Source organism: Rhipicephalus sanguineus, chromosome 6, assembly GCF_013339695.2.
Source record: "Rhipicephalus sanguineus isolate Rsan-2018 chromosome 6, BIME_Rsan_1.4, whole genome shotgun sequence".
NCBI classification, from domain to species: Eukaryota; Metazoa; Arthropoda; class Arachnida; order Ixodida; family Ixodidae; genus Rhipicephalus; species Rhipicephalus sanguineus.
In genome coordinates, this window is record NC_051181.1 from 28,320,152 (window position 1) to 28,333,744 (window position 13,593).

General features: G+C 45.5%; 2 protein-coding genes across 2 annotated transcripts; both read left to right on the plus strand.

Moving 5' to 3' along the window:
* The first annotated feature begins 2,007 nt into the window (after nucleotides 1–2,007).
* LOC125758824 (uncharacterized) lies at nucleotides 2,008–2,610 on the plus strand. Its single transcript, XM_049416466.1, has one exon. It carries the CDS (start codon nucleotides 2,008–2,010, stop codon nucleotides 2,608–2,610), a length of 603 nt encoding a protein of 200 aa, XP_049272423.1.
* A 3,041-nt stretch (nucleotides 2,611–5,651) lies between these two features.
* On the plus strand, nucleotides 5,652–10,319 carry LOC119397797 (uncharacterized). Its single transcript, XM_037665174.2, has 2 exons — nucleotides 5,652–6,043; nucleotides 9,704–10,319. Exons 1-2 carry the CDS (start codon nucleotides 5,896–5,898, stop codon nucleotides 9,862–9,864), a joined length of 309 nt encoding a protein of 102 aa, XP_037521102.1. The 5' UTR covers nucleotides 5,652–5,895; the 3' UTR covers nucleotides 9,865–10,319.
* The last annotated feature ends 3,274 nt before the right edge of the window (nucleotides 10,320–13,593 follow it).

Genomic DNA, 13,593 nt, shown 5'->3' on the forward strand with positions numbered 1-13,593 from the left:
CTCAAGAGGCGCTGACGAGCATGGGATCTTTATGTCACGCGAAGGCAGCGCCACTTTATTGCGTACTACTAACGCAGGCCTATATGTACATTTTATTGCTCGGCTGGTTTTTGTCCGTCCCCGTCGCCGTCATTCACCGCATATGTATATTTGTGCAGTAGTACTTTCTAATATAAGGAAACAAAACATATTTCAATATTCACAAAAAAATCGTCGACCGCGCAGAGCAATCAACGGTCCCGTGGCCGGATTCATGGGATAGTTCATGTTTTTGCCACCAGAGGCGCCGCACGTCATTTTTCGCGACTTTCAATTAATACATAAAAATTTAAATCCACCTCTCACGAAAAAAAAAACAGGGTTGGTTTGAGTCAATGTGACGGACAATTTTCCCATCAGTGGTGTCATCTCATTTCATCATATCCAGCTTTTGTGGACACATCACAGCCAGCGCCCCTGGCGGCCCCGGCGCGAAGCTAGCGCGTTTTCAATGGAACTGGCGAGTTTTTCCCGAATAATTAAGTGTAGAGGGTGAATGTTGAAAAACGCAGACCACAGAGCGCTTCTGGGAACCTAAACGGACGAGAAGACTGCACCGATCACGTTGCAGTAAGCTTCAATTTTGTTCCCAGAGCAGCTAAAGATTGTACAATGGGAGTCTATGGAAACGGCGAAAAATGTGGCCTGTTTTTTGAGACAAAAATTGGGGGGACGCTTAAGCTTCGCCTTTAAGAGTTGAACGCGATAAGGATATCCTGCCCCTAGAGCGCACTTCGAACACTACGAGTGTTTAACAGAATGCGCGCACTAAGGTGTGTGCCTTATGTAATGGGTAGCATGCTTTAAACCAGGGGCAATTATGCGCGAGAAACTTTTTCGAAGTTGCGATTCACCCACTACGTGGTCTTAAAGGAATACGCGCAGTAATGTAATGTGCCTTCTGTAATGGGTGGCTGTCTTTAAACCATAAAGTCGTTATGATAATGACATGGTGTGACGCCCGATGGCAATGTACGCTTGTACCACGCAATATTACTGCGATATTGAATCTCCTACTGTGACACCTGTATACAGGACGCGTATTTTTGAGAAGCATGAAAGTTTCTTTCAGTGCAGCTCCAAGCAGAGGCGTGGCTGTGTGGTAGAACACCTGCTTGCCACGCAGACGGCCTGGGTTCGATTCTCACCCGGACCCAATATTTTTATTATTTATTTTATTTGCAGCTTTTTCGATTTTTCGGTCACGGACAAGATGATGATTTTTCGCTCACAACCAACGGTGCCGACGCCGACGGCGGAATTTCTGCGATACGAGCTCTTTAACGCTATCGCGTTAAAACGGTCACTGTCGTAAAACTAAGCAAGGTGTGGTAATGGTCAGGAAATCACATGTAGTCCTGACAATCACCTTTCGTTTGAAGCCAATCTCAACTTGCCGCAATTGGCATAACATTGTTCCCTAACGCGTTTTATGAAGCGCGGTTGTTCAAATGTTTGTGGTAAATTGATAAACTCTTGCTTACCGCGGGCGACAAGGCGTTTACCGTGGCCGAGCGAGCTAATCGCTCAAGTTCAGAGCGCGGCATCACCGCGCCGTGATCGGTTCGATTCCTGGGGGGCTATTTTGTACGCGTTCTAGCATAGAACGGGGAGGAGGATCGAACAAAAGGAGGAGAGGGAGCCACGCGGGATTGGTCGAGGCTATACTGACGGTCAAGACGTGAGAATAGCCACAAGTTTTGCTTAGAACGGGGAGGAGGTGTTAGAACAGTGTCCGGCCCCCTTCTAGCGATAGAACGGATACAAAACAGTCTCCGCAAATGACTTATATTGGATCGAAACGAAAGCGCTGGGGCCAGAGGAGTGGGTTTCCCGCGCATCTCTCTATCGCGCTGACAGTTTGCGAAAATGGCGTCTCCGTTCTCGTTCATGCCATTTCGTGTCGCCTGCGTGGCTGCTGCAGTTACGCAGAAACGAAGCCCCGAGGTAGAAGATGCGTTTGAGGTGATGACAGACGAGGAGTTCCGGCGGCACTTTCGTCTATCCAAACTAACAGTGCGTCGCTTGTGCGACGAACTTGACCCCATCATCGGATGTCAGCGAGCCAGTGGCCTTTCCACAGAGAGGAAGGTGTTGTGCGCACTGCGATTCTTTGCAACCGGGTCCTTCCAGGAGAGTGTAGGTTGCGAAGAGTTCATCGGCATGTCTCAGTCCTCCGTCAGCAACACGATTCATGAAGTGGCGGAGGCTATCATCGTCCTTGGTAGGCGGCGGAAGTTGGTGGATTTTCCGTTGACGGCGGCTGCCAAGGAAGAGGCGAAGGCGGCATTCGCACGACTTGGCCGCATTCCTGGTGTGCTTGCGTGCGTGGACGGCACACTGATTGCCATTGAGAAGCCGGAAGGTCTCAGCAAAGCGGATACGGCGAGATTCATGACCCGGAAGGGTTTTTATGCACTCAACGTTATGATCGTAAGTACCTCTGACTTCTCCATAAACGTAGTCGCCATTCGTGAGCGGCTCTCGTTGATTTTCTTCTTCTTTACTGTGCCTGGTCCCACGATGAAAAGATTGCAGTGCGAGTGCATGCTTTATCGTCCGGAGGACTGAATGCGGACTCGTTGAAACTGAATGTGTGTACGGCAATTAATGACAAGCGCAGTGTCTAATAAGAAATGTGCCCAGCTGAATGCATGTTCTGAGTCTGCAAGCTCGACCATAAGGAAATTGAGTTGTATACCTTGGTGGTATTGCGTAAGTCGCCGCGCTAACTGGACTAAATACCATGGTGAAGGGAAAGTTGGTCAGCGATAACGATGAAGGTATGTTGAACCCGAAGATATTTAGGGCCATTTCAAGAGTGAGCTTTGTTCTGGTTAGAGTCGGCGTCATTGCCCGATTGCCGGTTCTCAGTTACTGTTCGTCTGTGATATTTTATTCAAACGGTGTACAGTTTGTCCCAGCGTGCGCGCGCATTTTATGTTTTTGTGAGATGGGTAGAAGCAGATGCTTTCAAACATACCTGTATCACATTGCATACTACTTTTGATTGCAGGTGTGCGACGCAGGCCTCCGCATTCTGGTCGTCGACCCCCGTTTTCCAGGATCATGCCATGATTCCTGGGTGTGGAGGCACAACCCACTACACAAGCGCCTTGCTGCACAACTTCAGCCTGGCGAATATGTACTCGGTGAGCGATCAAAATGTGTACCACTAACAGTTGCAGAGAACCGACAGTTGGGTCTGTGTGTAGCGGTTCATGGTTACGAAACGTTGCCATGAAAAGACATGAAACACTGACTATGAAGAGGCACACAGACAAAGTGCGATGCTTGTCTTTGTGTCTTCACTGTCAATGTTTCATGTTTTTTCGTTGCGACGTTTCATAATCAAGAGCAGAGCACTCAGCCATGGTTGCATGGCGAAAACAAAAAAGTAGTTGAAAAAATTGGGAAAATGTAGCCACGATTGCCAAGGGCAGTAAAAGTAGGCTAGTGAGGGTGATAACAATTTCAACGTTCTTATACCCCCCCGTAACACAGCACATGTAATGTCATTTGCTGTGAATGTGATTAGGGGGTAATGCCGTTTTTTGTGCCTGCTATGCAGGCACAATGAACGACATTCACCCGTTGCAGTGTTTTCCGAACTCATGCAAACGTGACGTGCAATTTCATGACAGGAGCTGAACAAAAATATAATAAGAAGAAAAATAGTAATGTATAGCGAAATGCAATCAATGTCAAGGTTGTGTAATGACTATTGTCAACCTTTTTATGTCTCTTTGATGTACAACGCAGTAGTTGAAGCAGTTTGTGGAAATTATGTACATTTTTTTTACCACATTTACAAACGCTCGTCTCTTACTTCTTGTTTTCCGATTCTTCCATGCTGTTTTGGGGAAGTAATGCCGCAGTAGCAAGGTTGGCATTTGAACACGACATCTATAGTTTGGCCAGCACAAGCAAAAAAGCACACTGCACTGGCGACAAACTTCAGCGTCCATTGGACAAGCCATTTCATATACCGGTGTAAGCCAGGAACGCAAGACCACAATGACATTCAAAGAGAATGTCATTTACTGTGACTGGCATTATATGTGCCGTGTGACAGGGGTATTGCTTACATGAATAAATAAACCTTTCGGCCAAAATGTAAATAAACACAACATGAACATTTGTGAATAAGATTTGCAAATATTCAAAGATACCGTGTCGACTATAGCAACCATTTTGTGCAAGATAGCAAAGCTTCTTGTGCTGTCTCAAAAGTGGAACTTCCTTAACAAGTCTGGAAAAGACTGCAAAAAACTGACTTGTTTCGACATCACAAATAAGTACTGCACGAATGTGCTCAAAAGAGCTTGTTTTGACTAAACGTAATCTTAGTTGCAAAAGCAGTTTGTAGAATATCGTACTTGTAATGTCAACAAGTGCGGAGCGCTTTCAGTTGTCTTGTTGACTGCAAATTGCAGTTTGAAGTTGCATTCAGGAATGAGTAGTTTGCAAAGTAAGGCCCCAGGCATCAGTCCCCGAGTGTGAGTTGTGTATTCAAAAGCATTTCCTCTTGTGTGTGTGAAATGACAAATTCAATTTTGAACAAAAAGAAGGGGCATTTCAAGGGCTCGTTTTTCTTTGTTAGACACATTAATTAGGTCACAGGTTCAGTTCCTGTGAATGACAAGCTGTTTTTTCGTCCACATTACTTTCTACAGATTTTACACTATATATACTACAAATAACTTCCCCTATATCCTTGGGGTTTCTGGTCTGTTAGTTCTAATTAATGTGTCTAACAAATTCAGTTTTGGGAGCCTAGGCTGCCCAAGTCGCCATGTTCTCTAGCCGTGTGCTCGAAGGCCAGCAGTTTAGGCGTCGCCAGATATAAATAATTTTGATAGTTTGGCTCAATTTAAGAGAACAAGACACTCTTGAACACTATCGAGCTATTTGACTCGCAGCTGCAGTTTAGCTGTGTTATGTTTGCATTAATTTTATCAGTAATTTCTGGGGGATATCAAAGCTCGAACAATTCAAGTTCCTCAGTTGCAGTCTCATCTGTATTTATAGAGCTGAGACCAGTAGACTGTAAATCTTTCCATGAATGCTGTCAATAATAAAACTTCTTGCGCCTGTGCGTTTGAGCTGAGATCGAGAAGCTCCTTAACTGCTCTCTCTGCAAGATGCACTGTATGGTTTCTGTTGGACGTATCTTTGTAATTTTGTGTCTTCGTATGTATGTATTACTGCATGGATTCACATACTTATAGCTTCCACCTGTAGATCCTGCAACTCTCGTTCCACCTGAAGCTGCCAATGTGCAAATTAGGATCATTCGGTTCAAATGAATGTGCCCGTGTCTGACGCACAGTGCCGATGGAGAAGCTTGAAAAGGTTTCAAGTGGCATGGTTGTAGGGTCAATGACTCAAATAGCAAGTTCTAGATTGCAGCATCCTATCAGCTACTCACATTTCGATTCATATTTTACGACTGTCAATTTTTCCCCGCTGACAGCTTGAATAAATGGCTGATTTGGGGCTAAGTAGCCAAACCTGGAAACCCTAAACTCAGCTATCATATTTGTATTACAGGTGACTCAGGCTATCCTTTGGAGCCATCGCTGATGATACCAGTTCCTGGCCATCCACGCGGTGTCTCCCCTGAGTGCCTCTACAACAAAGAGCACTCCTCCATGCGCCATGTTGTGGAAAGGTGTATCGGAGTGCTGAAGAGCAGGTTCCGCTGCTTGCAGCGCTACAGAACCCTGTTCTACAGCCCCAGCCGAGCAGGGGCAATTGTTTCAGCCTGTGCTGCTCTCCACAACATTGCCTTGGAGGCAGGCGAGCCGGTGTTCGACGAGGACGTCGACAGCGGGGAAATGCCAGGCCAGGACGATGCAGAGCTGCCACAAGCCTCGCAGGCGCTGCCGTCGTTGCGGGAGATCTACCTCAGGGGCAGGCAGCAGCGCGATGCCGTCGTCAGCCTTTTCTAATGTGTCCAAGACATGCCTGGCGACAGCACACCATCACCAGCACAGGACTGGTGAGTTAAGATGTGCGCATATTAACACAGGTCACAAAACATTGACATCATTCTATGCCAAGTGTCCCACGCATCACACTCACACCTCGTACATGTAACTGGTGTAAATGATGCCGTTTTTCTATATTGCATGAAAAAAAAATTTGCTAAAAAAATTTTCTGCACCATCGCAGACCTTACTCAAAGTTCACTTGCTTTTGTTAAACTGTGCTTAATAGTACAAAATTGAACCTCTGTGCCTTTCTACTTCGTTTCTTTCTTTTTGCGCAGGCTAGTTGGTTGATGAACATAATGACAGAACACTGCAAAATGCGAGACAATGAAACACACAGGACACAACACTGTGTTGTGATCATTTCCATGTGTTTGTGTGGCATGGTAGTGCAGTTTCTGTGTGTATACCGTCGGCCGCAAAAGTTTGCGGAATCTGCAGTGCATGACCAATTGACGAAAAACTACATTGCTGCATCACCTACCGTCACGCGGCGTGGTGCTGAGGCTATCGGCCGCAGCATTGGCAATAATGTGGAAAATAGCCTCAACACCACGGCACGTGACTATAGCTAACGCAACAATGCATTTTTCTGTTGCTCGGCCACGCACAGCAGATCTCGCAAACTTTAGAAGTATTAACTTTGCAGACAAAAGAAAATAAATAGAAACAATTAAATGATTGTATTACCATATTTTATATACAGTCATTCAATGGCTGAAAAATGCAGTAACATGTGAATGCAACGTTTGTTACAAATATTGAACGAAATGCAAGCATCGACTGAAGAAAAGCATGACACGTATTGAGGTATTACAAATGATTGTCATTCTGTGGACACGACACATCATTTGAGTATTTGAGAGATCTTGGATACAACACAACTGGCCCTGACTGCCCCACTCTGCGAGCTTGGGTGCACGGTACATAATTGGGGAAGCAAGGCAAAACGTATGCTGACCATCTCACATGCTACGTGCAACAGAACTTCCATGCGTCTGGTCGATGCATGCGCGCGCAACACATAATGAGAACATAGGGAAAATATTCAAAAATTTTGCGTTTTTACACCAAGTACTACACTGACTAGATAATGCTCGGAATATCACAAGAACCTGCCAGGAGCAAAATATTCCTAGCTAATTAGCCATCCCTCACATCAAGGTCAAACACCTGCACTACCTGAATAAAAAAAAGCCATCAAATTCAACTGATCTATTAGTGCACAGACTGCCATGACTTATCAGGTACATGAAACCAAAGCATACGACTACAACACAACAGTGCACTTATAGCAGTTGTGACTCGAATTTTATATATTTTCATATTGTTGCTCTAAATAAAAATACTGGTACCGAGAACCATAGAGTGCCGTGGGGTATGGTAATGCATTGAAGGTATTTTCACTACCGCTGCCTCATAAGGCTTTTTTGGTTTCGATATCAAGGAAGCCGCCTCGCAGTGAAGTGTATGCACAGTCTGACATCATTAGGAGACTGGCGGCATACTAGCAGCAGCTCTGTCAGTCACGTGTCGTGCATGTAAACAGTGAATAAATTAATAAATTTGTCTTCCACCAGCTATGACAGTGACTTCTATTACTTTTGCTGCGTGCAAGATGCAAAGTTGGCGGACCTTGTGAACTGTGCTGACTCATTACGATAACGTTCATTGCGATGGGCTGGCGTACAGATGCTGCGTGACTGAAACTTTGAAATCCAAGTGAAATATTCTAAACATACTATCTAGCTCCAGTGTGTGCAGAGCTTCAGCGCTGCATACCTAGGAAACTGAAAATTCTCTTTTTGTGGTGCCTGGAAATTGTGTCAGTACTCCTCTGAGATCTCTGATTACGATCACCATGTCTTATGTGATGTTGCAGCTGCATTTCAAAACTGATTGGCCAAGCCTGTATAGAAAGCACCTCTCATTCCTTCTCTATGTCCCCAGCAACTGCTCACAAGGGCTGTTTTTTGTTTTTCACAAGTTAATCACTGTGTTATCTAGCTAAAATAATGTTTGTCACATTTAGGCAGAAGGAAAATGTACTTTGTCGCTCTGCATAAACTTTGCACGTGCGGTGCATGTCTGTTTCCCACAAATGCCACACATCGACCATCTTTCTCTAGTCACTTTGAACAAGCTGTAAAACAAGAGCATCACTGTCCTGATGTGTTAAAAATGACTTTTGGGGTACGTGAAAGTGCACTGCCCCAAAAAACGCCCAGTTTTATGTGTAAAATTGTGGCGCAGTCAAAATGACTGCTTTACTTGTATCACAGTACAATCACAGTTAGACAGTTCTCAAAATGACTACTACATTCAGTTGTGAGTGTCACAGTCCTGATGTGTTAAAAATGACTTTTGGGGTACGTGAAAGTGCACTGCCCCAAAAAACGCCCAGTTTTATGTGTAAAATTGTGGCGCAGTCAAAATGACTGCTTTACTTGTATCACAGTACAATCACAGTTAGACAGTTCTCAAAATGACTACTACATTCAGTTGTGAGTGTCACAGTTTTGATGATTGAGCACTACACAAATACATGGAATGAAAACATACAGAGGTTGCAGCCATAAAAAAGTAACAGATGCAGAAAGCAGTAGACATGCTGCTCTTGCAGCAGTCATAACGTAACAGATGCAGAAAACAGTAGACATGCTGCTTTTGCAGCAGTCATAACGTAACAGATACAGAAAACAGTAGATATGCTGCTCTTGCTGCAGTCATAACGTAACAGATACAGAAAACGGTAGACATGCTGCTCTTGCAGCAGTCATAACGTAACAGATGCAGAAAACAGTAGACATGCTGCTCTTGCAGCAGTCATAACGTAACAGATGCAGAAAACAGTAGACATGCTGCTTTTGCAGCAGTCATAACGCAACAGATACAGAAAACAGTAGACATGCTGCTCTTGCAGCAGTCATAACGTAACAGATGCAGAAAACAGTAGACATGCTGCTTTTGCAGCAGTCATAAGGCAACAGATACAGAAAACAGTAGACATGCTGCTCTTGCAGCAGTCATAACGTAACAGATGCAGAAAACAGTAGACATGCTGCTTTTGCAGCAGTCATAACGTAACAGATACAGAAAACAGTAGACATGCTGCTTTTTCAGCAGTCATAACGTAACAGATGCAGAAAACAGTAGACATGCTGCTCTTGCAGCAGTAAAAATGAAAAAATGGCGCATGTGTCGCACTTGCAGCACTGAAGGAAAAAACAAAAGAAACAACAAAAAAAATGGTTGACATGCTTCACTTGAAGCCGGCAAAAAAAACCCATGAAAATTGTAGATGTGCTATGCTTGCAGCAGTCAAGAAAAAAACAACAACAAAAGAAACAAGAACAGAGAAACGGTTGACATGCTTCGCTTGAAGCAGTTAAAAAAAATGTAAAGACAAAAATAGGTAATGGGCTACACTTGGAGCACTAAAGAAAGAAAAACAAGAACACACAAAAAATGGCTAACGTACTTCCCTTGAAGCAGTCAAAAAAATAAAAAAGGAAAACAAAAGGATACATAAAGCTATGTTTGAACTAACAAAAAAAGAAAAAAACACTTCAATCCGTGTCTACAAAAGGAAAACAAAAGGATACATAAAGCTATGTTTTAACTAACAAAAAAAGAAAAGACACTTTAATCCGTGTCTATTCCCGCAGGACCCTGGAGGCTGGCCCTGCCCCTGAGTTCTGCGAGAAGAGCCTCCTGCGCATCAGCCGCCCGCTCCGCAGCCTCCGCCGTTCGCCGCAGCAGGGCCGTGTTGCGTTCCGCGGCTATGGCGAGCCGCTCGATGGAAGAGCGCATGGCCTCGGCCACCTGAAATCGTTGTGTGGACAACCATGAACTCTTCGCTACCAGCTGTCTCCTGGAAGCTCTTGCTTGCAGGAATCTGCGTGTGCACAACACTTTCCTCTCTGACGAAAAGCCACTGGCCTGGTGGCATCCAGTGGTGGTGCCAAGTGCGACGTACAAACTATGCGCCGTTTGTTTGGACAGACCAAGGTCTTGCCGGAACTCCTCTTCAGTCATCAACTCAAACGCATCTCTCACCTCCAAACAGCCCTTTTCAGGGCTAACCAGCTGTTTGTCCGGCTGTAGGTCACTTGGGAGCTCAGACTCAGTTTCCCAATTACACATGCATTTTCTATCTGTGCTCACAGTATCTCGCAGTCATGATTCCATCATGAACCACGAGTGCTAACATTGTTTTCTTGCCATAACCTACAAAACACACAAGGATCTACTTACCCTGAGCAGGTCAGTGCCCTGGAGAAGGCTCTCGGCACACTGAGCCTGGATATCTGTCAGCACATCTACCCGCCGAGGTCGCCTTTGCCGCGGTGGACGAACAGGCCGCCGCCGCTGCCGCGGTGGAGCGGTAGGAGCATCTGAAAACATGCCATGTTTAACAGAATTGCAATGCATTTCACATTATGTGTAAAGGTAGTTATGCTGGTTTAATGTGCTCAATCGGATTTTCCCCTGACATGAGAAAGCTCATTTCAACTAGAAGCTGGTAAATGAACAGCACTTACCCGTTGCCGTAGCTGCCGGCTCGGCTGCTGCATGTGTCTGTGGCCCGGCTGCACAAGAGTGAATGCAATGCATTTTTCCCATCATACGTATGAACATTCGTCAGAATGTAACACACAAAAAAACACCGCGCTGCAACTTACTTGATGTGGCACTCGTGCCTGCCACCGCTGTTGTCACCTCCATGGGGGCAGGAGGTGCGTTATCCTGGTAAGTGTCAAAAGCACAGCTTTCCTTCACTACAATGTGATGCCATCCGGTAGTTATGCAAACTGTACTGCTACCATGCACATAAACAGTGTCCTGCAATGATCAAGTAGTTAATGATCCCATTCCTTAATTGCATGTTTTCCTGAATGCCTCCAGAGGGAGTTCCTCCTAATTTATAAATGCGAGCGTTATTCCTGACAAGCTACACCAAAACTTCATTAATTTGTTGCATATGTGATGCTGCCATTTTTGTGAACATCTGCTTAAGGCACGAATTGCAGATATTAGGCATTGCTCAATTTCGGAACGGATTATTATCGAACAGAGCTTACCTGCTGGTAATCAAGTGAACGCGCGCCTGTCAGGCGCAGCGTACCGGTAACGACCAGGATGCGGCCATGAAAACCGGAGGCACGCCCCCCGCCCGTGCTCCTGCGAACGCACGCACATTGTAGGACGAGTTGATCAGACTATTTGGTGTTCACTCACCGCTGCACTTCGGCAACCGCGGCGGCGTCACGGCGCGCGTCGTGCACCTGCTTACGCCACCAGTCCTGCCACTGTTCGGCGGACTTGGTGACGGGGCCCTCGCTATTCAGCGCGTCGGACAGCTCGCCCCACAGCCGGCGCCTGTCCGCTGCCGTGAATTCGTGTGTTAGCTCGCTGGCTCGTACAGCCAAGTCCGGATGCTGCTCCATGAACGAGAGCAGCAGCTCTCTCTGGTTATCAGGAACGCGCGGACCTCGAACATGCGTATGCTGCGCCATTTCGACAACTGAATAACGGTTCGAATTATCGCGCCGTTTGAATTTTACAAGTACACTAATACTAGAAGCACAAAATGAAACAGTGTGGTGGCCAGCGCCACCACCCAACGTCTCGTGAAACTGCGACACCCCCTGGCGCTATGTCAAGGCGTTAACACAAGTTTAATGTTAAAGTCGCCGAGCTCTTCAACTTCAAGCTGCGAAAAACAATTCTTCTGAATTTTGATGTTCAGTTAGAATAATTATACATTTATTTATGCATTGGATACATTCCTGAATTCCCCAGCTCGCCTATTGGCTGTGTGCTCCCTCTTGTCCTTTTGTTCGATCCTCCTCCCCGTTCTACGCTAGAACGCGTACAAAATAGCCCCCCTGGCGACGGATCAGCATTTTTTTTTTTCAGCCAGTGACTTAGTTCTGCAGCTTCGCACAGGATGTCGCCGCCGAAACAAAAAAGAGCTTTCGTTTCGGTTTCGGTTCTTGACTGTAATCTTGAGCTGCCGTTTCTTTTTTCTCTTTATTATATGACTTTTTTAGTGTATGTTTAAACACTCCACGCGTATCACATCGTTCAGATCTACATTTGTAATTCTTACTTTGCTCTTTTATAAACGTCCTAAGTAACAGAACGCCCGATCAAGTTATGGTGAACAAAACTCTTTCCAACTTTTGTGCGCGTATTCTGGTGGAAACTTATTTCTCCCTTCTCAATGATGTCGTTACGATCTTCTCAGGTACCTACAATTCAGCAACGTAAAGGAAGCGAACTAAGCTTAGACAACCGAGGCATAGTAAATAAATGACAATTTAGACGTTTTTGCAGTTGCTTTTTACTTTAGGGCTAAAGCAAGTGTTTGTCGTAATCTTAACGAACGAAGGGGAATTTTTCGAGGGGTTCTTTTTTTGTTAGACACTACTAATGAAACCATCAGATAGTTCAGCCAATGAAAGAATAGGAAAAATTGTTTGTTCTTTTTCAAACAGCAGTGCAATGATTTCGCCCTAACTTAAATGAAATCAAAATCGCTATCTCGACAAGCATCAGCGGACGGCTCATATACCCTTCTATATGCTGCGCTCTCAACTCGAAGAGACTGTGCGAAATCCCCTTTCCTACCTAGGGTGGCTGTGTTCTCTTACAGCACCATTTTGTAGAGTTACGCGAGACTGCATCTGTGTTAGCTGCCTGCAGCTTTACTTCATTCGTTGCTATCGCACTCATTGCATCGTCCTTGCGGTGAAACTAAGATTTTTATTCATCTCTTGTCGTATCTATCGCCCTACGTGAACGGAAAAAATCCAGCATGCCTTCTCCTTTAACATCACATAACACTGTGCGCTGCATCGGATAGGTCCGTGTGATATGACGTGTGTGGATCAAAGCTTTCGGGAAGTCCAGGGACTGGTGCTTCCAGTTAGAAAACGAAAATCCTGTGATTCAGCAGCTTTTCGCAGGCACCCACAGCCCACAACGTACCGCAATAAGATGCCATTTTAAACATCTGTAAATGGAAATGTTGCTGAAATGGATATGTTGCAGCGATGGCGTAGTGGGTAGAACATCAGCTTCGCATGCAAGAGGTCCGTGGTTCGAATCCCGGTGCCGGACAATTCCCAACCGGATTAAAAAAAAAAAAAAAAAAAATCCGCGTGATGATGGAATTGTGTAAAAAAGGCCTGGGGTGCAGCCTCACTGGCGACCACAGCCAGCAATGCACTCCCTCACCAGAGCAGGATTGGCCACCCTGGTGTAGTACTTGGCCACTACCTCCCACATGAATACACCAATTAACCCTCGGCCCTCAGTCCCCAGCGGCTGCGAAGCAACTGACCAAGGCGGCGGTCAGACCTGCGACGCAGCAGAGGGTGCTAAGAATCTCTGGGTCCGGACAGGCCGTCATTGGAATCTGAACTTGGCTACATATAACGCTAGAACTTTATCTAGTGAGGCGAGTCTAGCTGTACTATTCGAGGAATTAGAGGGTGTTAAATGGGATGTAATAGGGCTCAGTGAGGTTAGGAGGCCACAGGAGGCTTAT